At 32.3% G+C, this 23,040-nt stretch overlaps 2 protein-coding genes across 4 annotated transcripts in view; both read right to left on the bottom strand.

The window, feature by feature from the left end:
• The window catches only part of LOC134278088 (uncharacterized), a 101,093-nt gene extending 86,647 nt beyond the window's left edge, over positions 1 to 14,446 (bottom strand). Inside the window, exons 1-3 of one of the 2 annotated variants that reach the window (XM_062760414.1) lie at positions 13,857 to 14,446; positions 13,589 to 13,673; positions 11,572 to 13,421 (exon numbers count right to left, since the gene is read on the bottom strand). In XM_062760414.1, the coding sequence (XP_062616398.1) occupies positions 13,226 to 13,421; positions 13,589 to 13,673; positions 13,857 to 13,977 (402 nt within the window). In that variant the 5' untranslated portion in view covers positions 13,978 to 14,446 and the 3' untranslated portion in view covers positions 11,572 to 13,225. Of the gene's footprint in view, positions 1 to 11,571; positions 13,422 to 13,588; positions 13,674 to 13,856 lie in introns of those variants that run through there. The other variant, XM_062760412.1, reaches the window with a different exon arrangement.
• The window catches only part of LOC134278087 (opioid-binding protein/cell adhesion molecule-like), a 75,680-nt gene that overhangs the window by 26,715 nt on the left and 25,925 nt on the right, over positions 1 to 23,040 (bottom strand). Inside the window, exons 7-9 of one of the 2 annotated variants that reach the window (XM_062760410.1) lie at positions 19,852 to 20,006; positions 19,633 to 19,717; positions 14,756 to 14,909 (exon numbers count right to left, since the gene is read on the bottom strand). In XM_062760410.1, the coding sequence (XP_062616394.1) occupies positions 20,005 to 20,006 (2 nt within the window). In that variant the 3' untranslated portion in view covers positions 14,756 to 14,909; positions 19,633 to 19,717; positions 19,852 to 20,004. Of the gene's footprint in view, positions 1 to 14,755; positions 14,910 to 19,632; positions 19,718 to 19,851; positions 20,007 to 23,040 lie in introns of those variants that run through there. The other variant, XM_062760411.1, reaches the window with a different exon arrangement.

Here is a 23,040-nt window from a genome sequence, read left to right as displayed (position 1 = left end):
CTTTCGCTTGGAAAATAACATATGATTATTTTTTGCAAATTATTTTTATTCAGTAATGTTCATTATTGTACAGGATTTAGCATGTGCATTATTGTTTACAAGGAAAACAATGCCATAAAAATAGAGTAAATTTATTCAGTTATATCAATCTGTGTAAAAAAAAAATCTGAAAATATAATTTTCTCTGAAGCAGATTGCAGTACTAACTGTCTGTACTAATCAGCGATGAATATTTATTTTGGTTAAGAGACATTTTCCAAAAAAAAAAAAAATTCCACTGTTTTCATGGGTCACTGTTATTGACCTATAATAAGAGTTTGAGCAATTTATAGGGTGAGCAATGTTTATCATAAACTTTTACACTAAAAAATTGAGGAAGGTTTGACTTTGCTCTGAAATCTATGAACATACACCCTTCTTTCTACTTGCACTTTAATTCTAAAAAAAAAAAATAGTATACCAGTATATCTATTTGCCTCATTTTCATTAAAATTATTTTCGCATAAACTGCTTTACATTTATAGCCTAAATTACAAATTATTATTCAAATATGTTCCTATTGATATTTCTATATTTCTTTTAATTAAGAACTCGTTTCGTTTTGACTGCAGCTGTAACGTACGTGATATAAAGAAACTTGAACAAAAATGTGCAGCATTAATGTTTAATTCCATTTTAAAATTGTCAAGCTCTATGTAAAAAAGGTAAAATTGACGAATAGTTGTCATTCTCATTGAAAGTATGAACTACAAAAATACAAATTTCTGAACATGGCATAAACACGGAATCCCAGAAATTTCAGAGGTGGTATAAGGTGTTTATTAGTAAGTATCCTCTGGTGACCAGACACCCCCACTGTGAACAGTATATGTATTGTTGTATGTATTCCGTTTAATAAATAATCAATATTAACAAAATACATTGTACAATTTATTTATTTGATAAATTTAGATTATGGAATTAAATTGATTTGCTTCTGCTCTCTGTCTCTCTCTCTTTGTCTCTCTCTCTCTCTCTCTCTCTCTCTCTCTCTCTCTCTCTCTCTTTTACCGGTAGTTATTATAACAGGTGATGTTTCTGAGATTTCATCTATCGTTGCTGTTCAGGGTACCAGTATTTTGGTCAACTGTACAAAGTTGTTAGTGCAGAGCTCAGAATTTCATTCAAATTTCTGTTGATGCTGTACGTTGGTTAAGCAGCTGTCTTACTCTGGACATTTGTTTATAGTGTTATTGCTGTCAATTCTGTCGTTAAAGATGTTTTTGTTCAAAGATTTTTTTCTTTGCTTGAACTCTAGCTTTCATTTGTAAGGAATGCTTTCTGTTGTCTTTTTTGCAGCTGACACTAATGTCTTTTGTAATGTATTGTCGTTCACGCTGTCGTACTTTTCCCCAGTTTCCTTGTCGAATATCATATCTTACCTTGATGACGGCTTCCATAATAGTAAACACTCATAGTTTATTTATTTCAATGTTTCTTACCTTTACTATAGTATTGCAGACAGACCGATCACGACTTCAGTTTAATCAGAATTTTGGACTAATTATCTATACACATTAAATGCATATGACTATTGCAAGGGTTTCAGTCTGGTTTTACATTAAATTACTATGGTCTTATACAGCCATACAACTGTAAAAATATCCTTTAAAAGTCTTCAATTTTACTTACTACATGTACAGAAATCATACAGTTAGTGAATTAAGAAATATAAGTTAAGGTCGGATTGATGGTCACTTTTTCTGCTCTCCATTTTTCAAACCTAGACTGCCTCCATCATAAAGATATGGGACCTAAAAGAGATGGTTCTTTTCATCTTACTCATCGTTTGTCCACCCAGTTGGCGATTGTTTTAACTTCATTGACCCTCGGTATTGTTCAATTACCGGTAATTACTCACCATTTGATGAAGCTTTTTTAGAATATATGTGATTAATGTTGGTAAGGTTACGTCAAGGAACTTCTATTTAGACATGAAGGAGGATTTTCCCGATCGTTTGATATTAGTTCACCCTTCTGATTTTGATTTGATGGTGGTACCAAATAAAAAAATATATATTAATATTGACAAGTGTATGCTATTTAGTTGTTCTGTGTTTTGTTTAGCAGGTCTTATCAGAAGAGGCGCGTTTGTATGGAAATAAAGCATTATCTTGCCAAGATATGCAAATTTAGCTAATGTTCGTAGAATCTTTCAATGGTACTACATTATGTAGGAAAGCAGACTGGGCCAGTGAATTTCAATAAAAGTTGGTTTGGATAAACTAGGATGTGGGGCTTTGTTTGGAACTCATTGGTACTCACAACAAAAGCCTTGCCTACATTGTATTTGGGGAGATAAGTTGGTGGAAAGCAAGCTATTTTACCTATTGACAATAGTACCCTTTTCACTATTTTAAACATTAAATGTAAAAATCACCAAGAGTTAAATTTTGCATCTCTTAAGGCTTTGGTTTGGAAGGTCCTCCATACAATATTCGATTTAAAGGACATCAATTAGGGGAGTCAAAATGTTAAGACTGCTTTTCTTTCTCGGCTTCAATGACACAGATTCAGACAGATCTTACCAGAATCCGACCAAATATCTACGACAGTCCTAGATTCATTTTTAAAACTCATCTATGACATTTAACCAAAAACTCTTACGCCCTTTCCTATCTTGAAACTAGAAAAATAATATCAAAACAGCCTTTCAGCGCTCGGCTATTTCTGCCAAGTTTACAAGTGTAATCAATGTTGACAACAAAATTTGAAAGGCTTAATTCAATTTGTAGCATGTCATTCATTTAAGCAGCTCTCAGCAAGCACAGTTAAAACATATAGAGCTTCGATGTCTTTTTTGCAAACTCCAAAGTTAACTAGATACAACAGAAAATTTAAGTCAATCTGATACTTCTTAATTACTTGTAGATTCAAATTTGTCCAAATCAAGACATTCAGGTGTAGGATGGAGCCACAATAGTTTTGGAAACATTGGAATATAATGTATATAGTAAAAGACACATAACCCAGTGCATGTGGCAGACAGCGTTTCTTTAATTCGAGTGTACATGTAAATTTTTCAGATACATTACCCCACGGGATGAAATGAGACTTCTAAAACCTTATTGTAAATGTACAGAAACCAATTATCATATTCCAAAAGATTAACTGAATTCTGCTTAAAATTTACAAATAGTTAGATTAAGAAGAACGTGTGACAGATGGACGGACCAGAGTTACGGCATCATACCAGAACTTTTTTTTTGAAATAGTAGGAATGATAACAATTCTTACATATATTTAATCCAAAAATTCAAAGAAATATCAACACCATCAATAAATTATGAAACTTTGTTTTCATCAAAATTGGTATTATTATTATTATTTTCCAATTAATTGACAGAAAAAATAGCCACGTAATTTATATTTATAAAAACACAAAGCAGAAAAAAGGTTTAATGTAGGCATTTTATTGGCATTCTATAAACATTGTTAATAGTTAAGGATTCAATTTTCAAATCCATTTCTGGTTTGAAAATTTACCCTGTGGTCTCCGTTGAAATTATAGCATTCAGTGTTGTGCTTGATGAATTTGGTATTTCTTAATTTATCGTATATGTTGCAAGTGTGCAAGTCAAGTCGAGAAATGTATACCGTCTTTGTATATAACATTTTTCAAATTTCCCGTTATGAAGGAAATATTGTGTTCTCTGCTTATCCAAAAATAAAACCATATTTTCCAATATAATTTATATAATCTTATAATAACTAGTATTAAGTAATACCTAAAATGTATTGTTAATTTATCGCAATAAATATTTTCCGAAAGTTTACCCTGGCTTGTCATGGTTCAATAAAATTAATCAGAGGTCAAGTAGACGCTTTTTCACCTGTATTTGTGCCTGAGAAAACGATTGCATTGAAGAACTAAGACCTCAGTGTAACTTTTATTTATGCCAGAGTTGCACTAAACTGATCTAGAGTCGAGGAGCCTTACGTCGCGGGTTCGAATCCCACTGTGGACGTGGAGACCGGTCCTTCGGTTGACACCGTATAAACCAACTAGTATAAACCGTGGTCCCGTGTCCCAGTAGGCGCTAGGATGAAAAAGATACTTCACTGTTAAATTACCCTGAGTGCAGAGTACAGGTTAAAGTTTGCATATCTTCATCGGGCAAATGGTGCTGTTTCCATATGAGTTAAAAATTCTCGAGAGGAACGTTAAACAACAAACAAGAAGTATACCAGATCATACAAATCATTTGTCTCATTATGTAAAATTTATATCTATATATGTCGACTCGCTACATCCCATTGGAACGTTAAAGTTTATGACACATCTTTTCATAAATTAATGATTTACTGAAATAGACGATTACATACGATAGTTCAACGTAATGATAAACGGAATAACTTCAGTTTTCCATCTTCAGCTTCCCGTATTTGCGCAGTAATATTCCATTATCTATGTTTTTAATGTCTTCAATTTGATCGTATTGTCTGAGTACGAGCAATTTGTAAATCGAGGCAAGTTAATGGCAAATAAGAAACATAATAAGCTGTGACATGTTTTCGCCGTACTTTCAAAAAAGACACATTTTATATATTGATCATTTAGGGACCCATATTTTTATCATGTTATCGCATCAATGTATCATATGAATGTCTGTTACTAAATGCAGAGTAAGTTTTGAGTCATATATATAGTTCTTTTTATATATAATAGATTCTGTTAAGAGGTCAGATGTATTGACGTCATTCTCTGATTTTAATTTTTATTTTTAATTTGCATTGCTTTTATTTAAAAATGCTACAATATCTGAAAACGTCAACTCAATTTTCTACTTTCTTTAAATTTTTATATATTTTAATTTTGACTCCATTTCAATTACTCTGCTGATTTTTTGTATAAAATAAATTAGTTTAGTATCTTTTAAGAGGACTTAGCGTATTTTTTTTTCGAACCATTTTATTCTTGTGTACTACCTCAAATTCAGCTTCTCTTAAATTTTAATGTAGCTTTAACAACCTTGTTTGTGAATACAGCCTATCCTTGAGTCATATTTTGTCTGACAATTTTTCATACGATTTGTTAAGTCAGTGCTTTTACACACTTGACTAAAGAATGATCTGTCTATCAGATTAATACATAAAGTTCACAGCAAGTAAAACTGGTCAACAGGAGATGTTTACTCTTTCTAGGTACTTGATCCCTCCTCTGGTGTTTCTGGTGGTGGTCCGTGTTTTTGCAATTTTTCACAATGTATTCTGTGTACTGGATTAATGAGATTCATCTTTCATTCTAGGTAATCTTATTTTTAGATGCCCCTGTTAACTATGTTAATGATTTGTATTTTAAAATTAAACGGTCTTCTGTGTACTTTTCGTTTTTCCCATTTTACTTTTACATTCATAAATTAAAGATCTTTCAATTTGATCTTTTATGAATATTCTAAAGATAAGCAGTTTATATATTTGTTTTTGAGAAGACAATGAAAAAGCCATTGTTTATGTCTTATCGAAACAAACCATATTATAAACGTTATGTATTTAAATTAATTAATTAAATTTATCTCGTTAAATAATTCTGACATTTTTGTTTAACATATGCTTATCGATAAATTTCAAACCCTTAAATTTTTTTTTTACTAACAGTCTTCTTAGAAAGTCGCTTTATAAAAAAATGTACCAAAAATTGCAATATTTTCAGTCGGTAAAAAAATATGTTAAGATGTTCTAGTTTATATATCATAAACTTGATCAATTTAGGATGATAAATTAAGTTTTTAATATCATTTTATGCCCTCTATGTCCTTTTCTTACCAGTAGTTATGACAGCATGTGTTGTTTTTGTAGATCCAACAATTGCTGGTGTTGAAGGCAGTGTTGAAAATGAGCTATACCATGTATCTGTCCTATTAGGGAGAATTATTTCTATTGTTTTTCTTGTCGTTACTTCTGTTATAAAACGTGTTTTCATTGAACGGATTTTAGGAATTGTTGTTTTCATTCTAGTTGTGGATTTATGAGGAAATGATTTTTTTGTTGATGTTGTCATTGTTGCTCTTGTCTCTGGTGTCATTGATAACTTTGATAATGAAATTTTAGCTGCGGCCAAAGTTGTCTTTACTGTTTGTCTTGTTGAAATCTTCGATACTGCGAGTAAAAAAGGTATTTTTCTCTTTTATATGACCGGATAAAAGTAATGTCTACATAAAATAATGCAGAATTGTTACGACATCATACAGTGACATAATGAAGATTAAAATTGTGTTAAATGTAAATCATACACTTTTAAAATGTTAGTTTATCATAAATTTACCATAGCTAGGATGAAATACAAATGTAGCTGAATAATCTGTTGAATGAAGACCTTTAGATCACTTAATTTTGCAACACCTTATTTTCGCGAAAGGCTAATTCGTATTTAATCAAATTTTTCGCTAGGTTTGATTTTTGTTGAATTTAATCCTTACATATACAAATACGGCAGAATATATTTCAGCGAGTAGACAAACTTGCGTTCTTACGCGAAAATAAAATTCTCGCAATCAAAAAATAATTAAGAGTATTATGAATTCTATGTCTAAGGACATTATGTAGCCAGACTAGCAGAAGAATCATCTATCTCTCTATATCAACCTTATTCGGCTTTCAAAAGCAATTTGGTGACATTCTTCAAAAATATGGCGTCCCAATATTCAAGCTCCGATCCGCGACACAAATTGTGTTGATAGGATTATATTAAAATGTTTTTCAACAAATTCTTTCTTTTTTTATATGAAATAAAATATCTACATATAAAATGTAGATCAGAATTTCAATTTTATCAATCTTTTATTTTTTAATTTTATTTTTTATGAAATGTTTAGAAATGGACAGATGATAAAAATAGTTACCTTTAAGACTTAGTCGAAAACCTTTAGCTATAAATATGTCGTCGTTGGAGTAGAAAGTGACCCTTAGTTTGTTACCAAATGCTACTCTATTTGTTGTTCGTTTTCCACATTGTTTGAAAATTGTGAAGTTGTCGTAATTGATGTCTTGAATCTATTGAAATTTCATACGTTATTACTTTCTTTCATTGTTTAAAGAGTCTGAATCTGTAGTTATTAGTCATTTAAATTTGTTGTTTTATATTTTGTTATAGTTTGCAATTCAGAGCCTCCAATATATATTTTGCTTAGTACTGAACATTTTAAAAAATCTTCACCTGCGATATATACCTACTAAAATATTACACCTAATATCAAACCTGTAGGTAGTCATAACATGGGAACCCTCGTGTTTCCTCAATATCCATGTCTATCCTGACACTTATTTCCATTGTTACGTCAGGTGCTGTCACCATCCATGTATAAATTGTGTCCCTTTCATAGTTTCTCCAAGGATATCCTGGGGACGTTATCGTTATCTCCTCAGATAAAGGGAGATTTATTTTCGTTGGTAAAAAATTCTCTGCACGGTAAACATGCTGTAAAACATATTTCTAAACGGTCTCCGAAAGTCGCCTATTGTTTCAGTCCGCTGTCCGTAGAACGATGTCAGGTGTCTGAGATTCCAAAAAAAAAAATTAGTTTACTGGCGCTATTTCCATTCTTGACAATAGTATCTAGCAAACGTTTTAATATATTCATCAAAACTTCAGATAGTGGCCAGGGACATACGTACACCCTTCCGAACACAGAGCGAGCTGTGACATTATGAAGAATACCATTGCCAATAAATTCTTAGACTATTCATTTGACATGTTCAATGCAAATGATTAAACTGATGTAATTTTTTCTGAAAAGATAAATAAAATTTTTGAATCTAAACAAAGCAGCTATACCCAGATCCCTTTAAATCTTGTTTGTAAATTTTAACATTAAATTTTAAACTAAAACATCAAACTTTTACACACTGAATTAATCCGGGCTTTTGAAATAAGGAAAATTGGACTGAAGTATTCAAATTCTAAAACTCGAAACATTTTAAGCAATTTGAATTATTCAGTGTTACACGGACCTTATTTCCTTTTTATTTCGTACACATTTGTAATATAAACCACCAGGCCTTGTTAAAAATGTAATACTTATACGTGACATCTCATGTAGCCTTAAACAGGGCATAGGAAACAAAACTCACACTTCCTCGGTATAAATACCTTCAATATTAACTTATTCTAGAATTTTTTCAATGAATTATTACATTTAAACAAACATTTATAAATCGCACTACATACATTGTATGTAATGGTACATACATGAAAATCTGCTTTGAAAGAACTATATGCGGTATATTGCATATATTTGCCCCCACAAAAGTCAAATTTTGAAAACTTCCTGAAATGTGCTGAATTCAATAAATTGTACGAGAAATATAAGTTAACAGAAAATATTATAGTTCCAGAGCAGTGTATTCACAATTTCTGTTTTTATGACGTCACAAACTAGTCCGATTTTATATCCTTTTTCAGAAAGAGGACAAAATGGACAAAATTTCAACAATTTAAGCTTTAGAATTTATAGAGCGCATGTGTGTTCAGGAATAATATTGACATATTTCATTGATATTATCATTCTACACATTATATCAAAATATTAATCCTGAACACACATGCGCTCGGTGACTTTTATTTAAAATATCGACGAAATATGTACATTTTTCTGCAAAATTCATAAAAAACTGAAATTTACGTCATATTTGTGACGTCATTACGTACATATGACGTCATTACTTATGAAATTATTCAGTGCTTTGAAGTCAGCATATACTCCCCTGTTTAAGGACTTAATTAAATATTACTCCATCAAAGTTTGATTTTGGGGGGCAAATGTTGGTTAATACCGCATATAGTTCTTTGTCACAGTTTTTCGTACAAGAGGTAATCTTAGTGAAATTATTTATGAATTATTTGTTGCCAAAGCTGACTAATATTCATTCTCACATACATACTACGCTTATTTCTATACTTTCCATCTTCTATTTAAAATGTCACTATGAAATTTCATGCATTAAGATTTTCTTGAAAACAAAATCACATGTGTACAGTTGAACAATAACTTTTATTTTATTTAAACAGTCAGACATTCACTTACTTTTTAAAATCTTTTTTTTTTCTACAAGAATATTTTGGAAAAACAAAACTTCTAAAAATTCTATTTGAGCTCATTTCTTTCAAAAGTACAGGGGAACAAGAGGCCCATGGGCCTTATAGGTCACCTGAGTATCATGTAACAACTTTCCAGCGATTGTATTTGGTTCGTGTTTTAAGCCAAAAGCCATGAAATTCACAAATTTTGAAAGAGGCACCATTGCTTATCAAAGGGCAGATTTCAAAGCATTAATTCATTTTTAGTCAAAGTACCCCCCTGGTATCCCTGACCCAGCAACCTTGAAATTATCTATTTTGAAAGAGGCCCCTTTCTTCATTATAAAGCCAGCATTAGTTTTTATGTTTAGGTTTAGTTATGAACATGAGAATAAAAATGTTCCGAAGGAGAAGGAAATAATTTTTTTTTTTGATAAATCAATTATTAACATTATTTTGTACATTCTTTTTTTATACTTTCCTAATAGGCTCCTTACCACTGGACACATAATGCTTACAAATAGGAAAGTAGAACATTTAATTGCTTATTTCATCATCTGCCAGTTTGGGCCAGTTATATAAATTTTGTGATGTTGATCAAAGTTTATTCTAATAAATCAATTCTTTAAAAGTCTTTCAATATATCTTCATTTTTTAAATATGTGTTAGGTGAATGTGTAGACATTGTTCTAAAATTTACTTGATGCCTAAAATTATAATTCCTATCATAAAACAGACAGGGAGTATTGGGGAGTAGAGTCAGCATTTTTTCAATTAAGTGTAAAATAATTTTTCTGGCTGATACAAATGATACTACATGCCTGTATATATTTGTATATTCTTGCCTTTTAATAGTTGATTTTTTTTAATTTCTTCAGGTTATTGTTTATTTCTTCCTCAAATGGACTTCACTTCTCCCATAGTTTTATTCATTACATCTGATGCATAAGCAACCCTTTTCTGAAGAATGATGCTTAGACTGTAAGCTATAACAGAGACCTAAACAATATCCCTGGCAATATGCAATAGCTACCACGGGCAGTTTAAAACATGGGGGAGGGAAAAAAATTACAGTTACTTTTGAAACGAATACATAATTATCTCACCAGCATGTCATTGTGCAACAAAGTCGTCAGCATTTTATTTGTCCTTTGAACGGGGTAAACGTTTTGAATGGCACTCTTATCGATGAATTTTACACTAAACCAAGCTATCTAGATCTAGCTTTATTTACCCGCCGTTTCAGAAAACCGGAAGTGCGAGTTCGTAAATTTGATATCTCGATCCCGACTCAAATTTGACATCGGAAAGAAATTTTTTATTTTTTTCTGAAAATTCAAAATCTTGAGCGGAGGGTTTGTAAAACTGAAGATAGAATAAATCCTGGCCTTCAATATGTAATTAGATCATTAGCATATTAACCAGGAGCAAAGGATAAGATGTTCAAAGAATTCATGCATTTCACTATATAATCATTAGAGCCCCACCCTAAAACAAGAACCCCTGACCCTGGGGCCATAAAATTCACAATTTTGGTAGAGGCACTCTTGCTCATCATAACTATGTACTTAGTTGGTTTATTTAATACCCAGGAGCAGAGAAGAAGATTTTCAAAGAAATAATGCATTTTCACTACCTACTTATTTAGCCCCGCCCTAGCACTAGAACCCCTGACCCCCAGGGCCATGAATTTCACAACTTTGGTAGAGGACTCATTGCTGATTACAATCATGCAAACAGTTTGACTGCTTGATGTCCAGGAGTAAAGAAGAAGATTTTTGAAGATTGCATTAATTTTAGTGGTTTTGGCCCCACCCCTCAGGCCCCAGGGGGGTAGGGATCATGAAATTCACAAATTTTGTTCCCCTTTACCCATAGATGCTTTGTGCCAAATTTGGTTGAAATTGGTTCAGTGGTTGCAGAGAAGAAGCTGAAAATGTTCAAATGTTAACGCACGACGCACGACGAACGACGACGGACGAAAACGGATAGCAATAGGTCACCTGAGTTTACTCAGGTGACCTAAAAAAAAATAATATTACAATATTTTCAACAATGAATTACCCCTGTAAGAAAAATAAGTTGTGGCATGTTTTTGTCATATTTTGTGAATTTGTTTTTTTTAGAGAATCCTTGTTAGCTTACATTCTAGAATGAGTTTGCACTATCCAAATGTAATAAACAAGCATGTAACGGTCTGTTAGTAATTGCAGTGTAACTTTTGTTCCATTAGTAGTAGAGGGCTGATATTTGGACACAAATATAAGTATAAATTCGGTTAGCATTGCTGGTCATTGAATATTTTAAAAAATATAACATCCATGTGGCTGCTTCACTGGAAAGAATAAAAACTAAAAAGCTATGTCAAGAAAATTGAATGTATAATATTGAATTTCATTTTGTACGTCGTCATCCATATAACTGTAGATTTAACAATGGAAAACTATGCTCAGAAATAATTTTTTCAACATCCATACCGTGTTTATACATCTCGTCTATATATTTTGCTGTTATAAAGCAAACAAACAAAAACTAAACAAGCTTGTACAGTAGGAAAAAAACAAATGGAGCTATCAATTAATTTGTTGTTTGGTTAGATTTATTTTTCAGTATTACATGTTCACATGCAAATATGGTAGATATGTTTTATGGAATACGGTTAATACAGTATGAGTATTGTTAATCTTATGATTTTGAAACATGTTCCTTCTTCAAATCCTCCTTCTTGACTATTACAAATAAAAGAGATATACATAGCAAAATAAATACAGATCAAATATACTGATCAAACTGCATGATACAGAATGAAAATATTTATTTACAATGAAAAAATATTTTGTATAAATATATTCATTGATTTATATCTGACAGATAAACAGATTCATCCACAGGATAGTAATTATAATCGATGAAAAATCAAATAAGGTTTTCAGCTTTTCTGAGACTAGTAAAGATATTATAAATAACAATAAATACAAAGCACACTCACGTTTCTGGAAAATAACTATTTTAAGCAGCAAACAAAACAACGAAGTATATTTAAACCCATTACGTCTTAGACCGGTAGCTTTATTAATTTTTACATCTTTTAACGAATATGTTAGTTTTTTTTTATATTGTTAATTATTGATGAAGTATCTAATAAATTTACTAGTAATAATCTACATTACTAATAGAAAGATTCAAGAAAAACAAAATCCAACTTCTTGAGCAAATGACTGTGGGATTCGCTAGTTTTTAGCTAGTTTTAACAATATAACATAAGAATGTATAAGTAAATCATGTGAAAATACATATTAAAACATAAGAATCACAAGGTAACATGTTTACACAATAGTCTATAACAATTGCAGGGTGATTTAAAAGCCAAAAAAGGTGTACAAATTAAGGTGAATTTCCAACGCTCCGTTCTAATCTGACATTATTGATACGCATTCTAGAATCGCATAAACGTCTTCCTTCTTTTTAGCCGGGCTTATTGCTCAGAGAGCAATTGCCGGCTTATGTGATCCTGTTCAAGGCAGGATGTTAACCCCATAGTCGCCATTTCAAAGTTACGTGCAAAAATATAGTTCTTACTCTCAACCGCTTTTGAGATAATACAAACGCTAACTAAAGCAACAAAAATAAAACCAAGTTTTATCTATATAAAATAAACTTTAGTAGTAATGACTTTGAAAACTTCATAAGTCAAAGAACATAGTTCATTAGCGTAAGTATTTTTGATAATCAGTGTTACCGTAGTTCTCTACACATACGAGGTAAAGCAGGAGAGGGAACCAGACTGGCCTGTTTGTTTACATTCAGCTGCGGTACCAGATTAATTCTGATTCTGACAAAATCGGACCGTGGTATTAGGATTGAAAAACTCACTGTCAGTGTCCTATCATTTATATTGATAGTTTTAAAATAACTTTTTCATCAGAATATAAACGTGATTCATGTAAGAAATCCATTCTACTCTGTAAATAAGCCCGGTTCTCTGTACTTCTGAGTACTTTGATTATTCTCTCTTAATATTTTTTTCGCCTAAACAGCTGTTCCAGGCGAATTTAAACCACTGGAATCGTTTCCTTCTTCAAAGACATTGGAATGTTTTCTTCTATTGACTTTCTTTCGTTGAGGTTTGATTTATGAAACAAATGTAAAAAGAAACTTCCCCTGGAATAATTACTCCTCTGCCCATTGACATGAGATCGGCGTTTTGAGGTTGTATCGTACACCCTTCAGAGAGATCTTTATATGGATTTCATGGCTCTCGTCAAATGGAATGGTGTCATATATGTCATCAATACCGAAAACTGTTTTTCTGGAGACAGGTCGACCATCATTGGTTTCTTTTGAGGTTCTTTTCATTGTGCTTTTTCTATAAAAGTAAAAAATAAAAACTGTATTTTTATTTTGATTGTTGTTTTTCTTACCAATGTTTTTATGAACTACATGTAACAATAATAAGTTGTCATATTTTTCCATTGAAATTCAAAGTCTCTGAAATAAGATAAAAAGGTTATTGATTCTGATGTTCCCTCTTACCTTTGCTGTCGAAATCGCTTGACTACTAGGATACCCACAATTATTATCGTAACTTCTACCACTCCGATTCCCGCCATCAGAATCACTGTAGACGATTATAACGATGAATTACAATTTTCAAACAGTCGTAAATTAGTATAACTCAGCAAATTTGACAATAATACAAATTAATAAGCATAAATACTACTAATACTGATCTTTTCCATACAGGAAGCTGTAGGTATTTAAACACTCTAAAACTTCAGAGACAACTAATTAATTTTCAAACCAATTTCCTGATTGACTTTCGACATCGGTATAGATTCAGCAGTGAAAATCGGTATAGATTCAGCACTGGACATCGGTATAGATTCAGTAGTGGACATCGGTATAGATTCAGTAGTGGACATCGGTATAGATTAAGCAGTGGACATCGGTATAGATACAGTAGTGGACATCGGTGTAGATTCATTGGTGGACATCGGTATAGATACAGTAGTGGGCATCGGTATAGGTTCAGCAGTGGACATCGGTATAGATTCAGCAGTGGACATCGGTATAGATTCAGCAGTTGAAATCCGTATAGATTCAGCAGTGGACATCGGCATAGATACAGTAGTGGACATCGGTATAGATTCAGTAGTGGACATCGGTATAGATTAAGCAGTGGACATCGGTATAGATTCAGTAGTGGACATCGGTATAGATTCAGCAGTGGACATCGGTATAGATTCAGCAGTGGACATCGGTATAGATTCAGCAGTGGACATCGGTATAGATTCAGTAGTGGACATCGGTATAGATTCAGTAGTGGACGAGTCAGTGCTCAGTTTTATGTTTGGTGATATTGGCTTCTTCTGAAGATTCTTACTTTGCAAGGAGCCTACAAGAGCACCCCATAATAAAAAGAAAGAATTAAAAGTTGTTTTTTTTTTAATTTTTATATAGAGATTTAAAATTTTGATATAGAAATTAAAATTATTAGAATTATCCTTTTTATCCAATATTGTGTCAATTTTGGTAGAATTTGATTAAATTACTAATAATAGATAATTATTCTTATAAGTAAATGTAGGAATGTTTTAGATATTAGTTTTAAATATTTAAATATAAAAACCTTTATTTTTATATATGAATCACAAACCAGGAGGAATAATGTTTGATGAAAATTTTAACACTTTAAAAGCAATATAAGGATGCTTTTTAATCAAAGAATGCTATTTCAAACCCAAATCTTGATTGTGAATAGATCCTTTCGACATCGGTGTATACTGAGTTGATGTTTCAGCATTCGGCTGTGACTGTGGCTTATCTGGAGATATTGTACTTGTAGTTCTGGATTCTGTGAAGGCATAAAATTATTGATACAATGTCTTTGTATTTTTTTCTATAGAATTAAAGCTTCAAGAATCGACCTTATTATCACATAATTATTTATGTTTAGCACATTTTGATTAACTAAACCATATAATAATTTAACGTTCATCGAAGTAATTTTTAAATTTTTATCGATCAAGTCAAGTATTGAAGTTCAAAATTATATTTGAAACACATACAAGTTAGGAAGGCAACTATTGTTCTAATAACAATTTATGGATTCTGTGAAGTCAAATTTTTAGTCTATCTAACCCATTTTTTTGGTTTGAAGAAACTCTTTTGACAATTCTTTGGTCTCCGTTGATTCATCATTCAAATTTTAATTTAATTAATCGTTAATTAAACGTCGTCGATATATCTAAATGTCTATAAATTTGAAACCAATTCTACATTCACTTATATTCTATTTCATGCTGTTCAATGAAAACTTTGAATTCCATACTGATGAGGAATATTCTCGATTACATATGTAAGGTTAACCATGAGATATCCAGTACACAGTCTGTTTAGAGTACTGAATTTCCAAAAGAAACATGGCAGTTACTTGACGCAGATTTACTTGGACCTCTATCATCAGGAGAAAATCTAATTTGAAGTGTCAGATTATAGAAGATATGTTGAAGTTGAAATCCCGAGGAAGACCACAACCGACAAAATCATAACAAGAGGCCCAGGAGCCACAGCGCTCACCTGACACATCAGCTAGGAAAAAACACATATCAGATCAGAACTGAAAGTTAATTTAAGTTGGGGGGGAGGGGCTTGAATTTTAACCCCCAAGGGGATCATCGCAAGTGAGTTAAGGCTGAATATGGATATTTTTATGCAAATAAGCTAATGAAAATTCATAATTTGTATATTTTATGTACAGAGAAGGTTCAAATTGATTTTCTGATACATACTCAGTACCCACAGTTTATTAATGCAAGTGCACATTATGACGTCATATTATGACGTCATTGTTCTCTCCCATTCATGGTATTAAATCATATTAACAAAATCACGTCGGCGCAAGGGCCTATCCTATCTAAATTAAAATAAACAATGTATAATATTAAGGTGAATATTCTTAAAATTAATAAAATTGCTGCACAAATCTTATGCACTTTCTCAATTGATAAAAATTTTCTTACCCTGGACAGTGAATTTTTACCCTGTTAAAACTTAAAACTGCACGAATAGTAAGTAACCAACTACACTGCCGACATTTGTGCAGCAATATTTAAAATCCTTGGAATATCCTGTGTCTTTTGATACCATGTTTCTGTAAAACAAAGTTTGAAGTAAATTTTGTTGAAAACAAATTTGTTTAGTACAGGTCAGGTTAATATGACGTCATAATGTGTACTGGCTATTGCATGTCGTGGGTACCAAGATGTATTAGAAAACTTTTCTGTGCGGTAGGTAAAACTTTTAATTAGATATTTTGTATAGAAATTTCCATATGTAGCCTTAACTCACATGCGATAATTTAAACGAACTAGAATCCACATTACCTGAGGATGATTCCATACAAATATTACTAATCCTGGCTTTGAAGTACTTGAAAAGAAGATTTAAAAAGGTTTCCCTATATATTTCTATGTAAAACTTTGGTCGGCCATATTGGCCACACCCTTATCCGGAGGTCATGACTTGAACAAACTTGAATCTACACTACCTGAGGATAATTTCACATGAGTTTCATCTTTCCTGTTTCAATGGTTCTTGAGAAGAAGATTTTTAAAAGATTTTTCCAATATATTCCAAGGTATAACTTTGATCGGCCATTTTGGCCCCGCCCTACTCCCGGGGATCATGACTTGAACAAAATTGAATCTACTCTACCTGAGGATGATTCCACAAGAGTTTCATCTTTCCTGGCCCAGTGGTTCTTGAGAAGAAAATTTTTTAAAAATGCCAATAATTTTTTTTCTAAATCATGATTATCTCCCCTTGGAAAAGGGCGTGGCCCTTCATTTGAACAAACTTGATTTCCCTTCACCCAAGGATACTCTGTGCCAAGTTTGGTTGAAATTGGCCCAGTGGTTCTTGAGAAGAAGATGAAAATGTGAAAAGTTTACGACAACGACTACAACGACGACAACGACGACAGACAACGGACAAATTTTGATCAGAAAAGCTCACTTGAGCCTTCGGCTCAGGTGAGCTAAAAAAGTGTTTACAGGATGTTCGAAACACATCGTTAACAATTACATATTGTAATCGATAAAAGACCTCAATTCATCAGTATGAAATTCAAAGTCTTCATGGAACAGAATGACACAGAACATAGGCGAGTGATTCTGTTTTGACCAAAGGAATAGCAAATAAAACAGGTCAATAACTAAACGATTGAATATTGCTCGGGTGGCAAAGAGGAATTAGCAAGATGAATTGTTTTACATCAAGCCTTTTGTGAAGTGAAAGCTTAATTGTATTATTTTGGTAAAATTTGTGATAATTCAAACTCAGTAGTATTATAATTAAAATACTTATAACTTAGGGGTTGTCCACCCTCACAATTTAAAAGGTTCAAAGTACAAAACTGAATTCATTATAGTTTAAATTTTACAAATTCAGATTTATAGGTCGCCATATTATTTAAGACAGGAGACAGAAATAAGCAGAAGTGTACGTCAACATGAACAAGAGCCCATGGGCCATATCTCTCACATGAGTAACTTTCGCCATTCTGTCATTTTAACAGATTTCCCGCTTTGTAATACCTTGACCTTGATCCTGACCTTGACTCTCCGAATTGGTCATGATTCCAACAATTAAGAATCTACATTACCCAAGAATGCTTCCACTAAAGTTTCAGCTTTTTTAGTTCACTTGTGCATTAGAAGTAGATTTTTAAGGTTCCCCCCATATACCTGAAAAGAAAACTTTCCTTTTCCCTATTGTTGCCCCACCTTACCCTGGGGATCATGATTTGTACAATTTAGAATCTAAGCAGAATAAATGCAAAATCTTATGCGTGAAATGAAGAAAATACTTGCTGTGGCCTTCAACTCGACATTTAGATATATCGACGACGAACTGTCATTTAACAATGGTAATTTTCATTCCTATGTCGATACGATATATCCTGGTGAGCTTGAGATAAAAGAAATCACAGAGTCTGACACTTCTGTTTCATACTTGGATATTTTACTTGAAAAAGACACTAATGGTAATCTAACAACCAAACTATATGATAAACATTATAACTTTTCTATCGTCAACTTCCCTTACTTACGCAGCAATATACCTTCATCACATGCATACGGAGTATATATATCTCAGTTGATTCAATACACAACAGCATGCTCTACATATGAACAATTTCTTAAACGAGGTAAATTATTGACAAGTTGATGAATCAAGAATATCAACAGTCTCGTTTAAAGTCATCATTTCGTAAGTTCTATGGTCTATACAATGACCTTGTCAGCAAATACAATTTATCATTGAGTCAAATGCTGACTGACGTTTTTATACCAATTGTTTGTCCATTATTTATACACTGAATTGACGACGGATTTTTTCCGTTATTTGCTGATCATGACAAGGAGCACACGAGGGGTGTGACCGGTCGGCAGCGGATGCTCACTCCTCTATGGCATCTGATCCCACCTCTGTTGTTTCGGGGGTCCGTGTTTGCTCTGCTCTTATTTTGTATTGTTTTATGGACTTTGAGCTTGAATACTGTTCGTTATCTACATATCCTTCTACACCAGTATGTTCCCTTGGATTCCCTATATATGGCCCCACCCTACCCACGGGGCCATGGTTTGCACAATTTAGAATGCACACTACCTCAGTATGCTTCCATAAAAGTTTCAGCTTTTCTGGCCCAGTGGGAAGAAGATTTTTTAATGATCCCATCCTAATTTTGTATTTCTTGATTATCTCCCCTTGAAAGGGACTTGACCCATGATATCAATATTTTAAGTTTCCTTTGCCCAAGCATGCTTTGTACCAAGTGTGGTTAAAATTGGCCCTGTAATTCTTTAGAAGTTGAAAATGTGAAAAGTTTATGGAAGGTAAGACAGACAGACAGACAGACGGACGGACTACAGACAAAATATGATCAGGAAAGCTCACTTGAGCTTTCAGCTCAGGTAAGCTAAAAAATCGTAATTTTTTACAAAAATTGTATTGTAAATATCATGTAAAAACTGGTCCAAATCTTATGCATAATTCTGATACTAAATGTTTCGAAATACTTGCTACTTAAAAGGTAATTTTGAAATGTGAATATCAGGGAAACTGTTTTACATCAAAAGTGCAAAAAGAAAATGTCTGACTGAAGATACCTGAGAAGGAGTTATTGCCCTTGTCACAATTTTTCAAAGATTGAATTCAATGTAATTGATTAAATAAATGAAAACATACATTTTTAACGTTTTATATCTCAACTATATTTATCATTACACCTTTTGAAAAGCATTCTTTAAAAAAGCTTTGTTCTATAGGGTATGAATTTAAATAATTAAGTTTTTGCAGAAACATGACATCATAGGAAGATGAAAATACCTTAAAATAAATCTCTTTTTGTTTAATTCTGTGATAGACTTTACCTTTTGATTTACAGTAAAATTCCATTGATTGTTTATAACTTAGCAATTATTTTATATGGGTTTATATATGCATTGCTCAAATAGCATATATGAAGCGAAAACGTTAAATGAAAATATAACTTCAGATACATTGATACTAACCTAGATTTGTCACCATGGATTACTTTCAACCAGAGACATCAAGGTTGGTAAACCAGTAGTAGACAGACAATATCTAAGATGTCAGCTGCAAGAGAGAAAAGAGAAAGTACACCATCAAATATGTGAAAATCTTTAAGGCGGCCTACAGCCCTTTCTGTATGAATCATGTTTATTTATCTATATCGTGAGTGTTAAAAACATCTGTAGTAGAAAACTGACATGACGAAGACTAAAATGATATAATATTCTATCAGCAGTCCTTTTTCTCTCGTATAGAGGCCCTTGTCTGCTTTGACATCCCCTTCCATAAGCAAAATCACACAGAGGATGAGGCTAAATGATCTGCCAATCCTAGATCTTTGCACCAAAACCCTCTGAAACAAACGAGATAACACCAGAACGAGTTATACCAATCAAAATGTTTAAACGTGTATGTATTAAAACGAAAAAAAGATTTATTCTGATTTATCTAACTATAAGATTTCTCAATGGATATCTATGTGCAAAAATGTTTTATGTTTTATCTCTTAAATTTTAAAAAGAACTTTTCAAACGAGCATATTTCTAGGGGTGTGCAATATTACCGGTATATCGGTATATTGCGGTATTATCCACCTCAATAATATATCGCGATATGAAAATCAGATACCGGTATTTCACGATATTTATAAAAATATATAAAAACCTCCTTTATTGTAGAAACTGCTGAAATAATACTTGTAACTGCCTCAGGCTTTTTCAATCCTTCGTCAGCTTTCAGAGAGAGAGAGAGAAAGAAAGAAAGAAAGAAAGAGAGAGCGTTTAATTCACTGTTGCAATTTTAAACATCTTACTTTAAATATAATTTATAATTAAATATAAAATAAAATTAATAAGAAAGATAATATTTAAAACATTTCTCCAGGGTGTATACCAATATTGCACTCTGGTTCTCAAAATCTCGCATCAAATCTACACGATCAACATTGTGAGATGTCAAGTTCAATATACATGTACAGTACATATTACAAGTAAATGGTCATCCGTGTTTTCTCTTGAAGTAGTGTTGCTTTAATTATTTTTTTTTATATAACTTTCATGCCATTTTAAACACCTTCATGCTATACCAGGGGCATATATATTAAGCCAGTAGATATATAGGCCATTTCCTGATCGTTTGTCATAATGTGAAATTAGGTCGGGTTAGACTAAAACACCAAAACGCTCGAAAATAGGTCACACTTTCTTTCTGGCTTTAGTTTTATTCTGTAACCACAATAATTTTTTTTTTCATATAGTATGTACTGTTTTAATTTGAATAACATTTCATGCTACTTCATTAAGACCCCCCCCCCCCCCAAAAGAAAAGAAAATGAAAAAAGATTATATATTCTGTATTAACTTTTTTTCAATTTGAAAATTCTCCAAGGAGGGTCATTTTGTTTTTATTATTTTACCTGGTATTTCATTAAAAGTAAAGTGTTATATAATTATGTGTGCAACTAATGTCTTATCCCTCCTCCCCCTTTAAAACTTAAAGATAAATTCAAATAGACTTTGAACTTGACAGCATTTCAAACATTCTGATTGAATTTATTAATGATAATAAATCTACAATATATTGCAATATATCGCAATATTCAAAGTAAAATATTGCAATATATCGCAATATGGTTTTCACCCGCAATACCCGACTCTACATATTTCTGTAGGGTAGGAAAGTGATTAAGATTCTCCAATTCCTTGTGAAGTAGGCAAATCCAAGTGGTGAATTACTGAGGAAGGCTCGTACAGAAACACCAAAACGCTCTGTCCTGTCTTGTATTTAAAGGCCAACCGTTAAAATGATTCAAAATTAAACTTCAAAAACACGACGAAATACAACATAAAATTTGGCTTATTTAAAAATACTTTGTACTTAACACTTTTAAAATTAACAGTTAAATTAGTATGCCTTACCTAGATTCCTAAATGTATGCGAGGAATCTACAAGAAGCAGAGATCAGAATTTGAAACTACTCCCTTTCACTTTTCTATGGCTGAAAAACATGTACAGGAAAAAAGTCTTGATAAACAGAACCATTTATGAATTCAATTTTTAGCAATTTGTGATTTTAAGAAATAAATAAGAAAACATGCACAGTATTTAAGCTCAAACGTCTATTGAACAATAATAAGAGGCCTAAGGGCCTTATAAGTCACCAGAGTATAATGTAACAAATTTAAAATAATGCATTTGGTTCTTGTTTTGACCTAAAGACATGATATTCACAATTTTAAAGGAGCTTTTGCTTAATTATCATAATTATAGCATAGCATGCTTACTTACTATCTAGATGTTGATCAGAGTAACCTTAACGCAGGTTATGTATTTTTTCTGCAACAGCTACAACATTCATTCCCGTACTCACGAGCAACGGAAGCATTTTATTGTTAAAATTAACCAGGAGCAAAGGAAAAGATTTTCAAAGAATTCATGATTGTTCACTATTTAATCATTTAAGCCTTGCCCTAAAACCAGAACCCCTGATCCAGGGACCCTGAAATTCACAAATTAGAAAGAAGTACCCTTCCACGTCAAAACAATGAACATGGTTTATTGATTTAATACCTAGGAGCAGAGAATAAGATTAAAACATTAATGTATTTTTACCATATAATCAATAGAGCCCCGCCCTAACAACTCAAAATGCAGGGAAGACAGACGTTGCAGCTTCTTGTTGAAGATGTTGTAGACTTGTTTCCTGGCAAATCATTGTTGGTGCATTTTTTTTTTTTCAATTTGGACCCACATTTCCATACAATTCCTTCCTTTAGTACGTCGGCGCACGGTTGACTGACCGACGCTAATTTCAATTATTGGTCCTCTTTGGGGATAATCATTTCTGCATTTTGTTTTTATTCAATTGTCTCTGTTACATTTGGCGTCCACGTTGGGACCCAGGTTTTCTTTGGCAGGTGAGAGTGACTGCCTCCAGAACTTCGCCCAACAGACGTCGGCACTCGGAAAGATTGGATTAGTGGGATAACCCTTTAGCTCAATTTGAAGAGCACTGGACTGGAAAGCCAAAGGTCCCGGGTTCAATCGCCAGCAGAGACAAAAAAATTGAAAATGGTATACTTTTTATATAGTTTTTTTAGAAACAAATTTTTAATAAAGGTATAACAAGTACTTAGATGGTATAATATACAGTTAAGAAACCATTGTTTTTATGCTTTACATAAGATAAACAAAATATCTGTTAACTTTGTTACTATTATTTACTATCGCCTTATGAAAAGGCACATTTGTAAATTGTTTTGTGTGGTATAATAAATATAAAAAATATGAAAACCATATAAAACAATTTATACTTGTATTCCTATTGATTGACCTACGTAAGGAAATATTATAATTCAAGCAGGATTTTAGAAAATTTCAAAAGATAT

This window comes from Saccostrea cucullata, unplaced genomic scaffold (assembly GCF_032062105.1).
Source record: "Saccostrea cucullata isolate Sc308-1 unplaced genomic scaffold, CSIRO_AGI_Scuc_v1 ctg2355, whole genome shotgun sequence".
NCBI lineage: Eukaryota > Metazoa > Mollusca > Bivalvia > Ostreida > Ostreidae > Saccostrea > Saccostrea cuccullata.
Note: the sequence above shows the minus strand (reverse complement) of the source record. Positions and strands in the feature narration are given on the sequence as shown.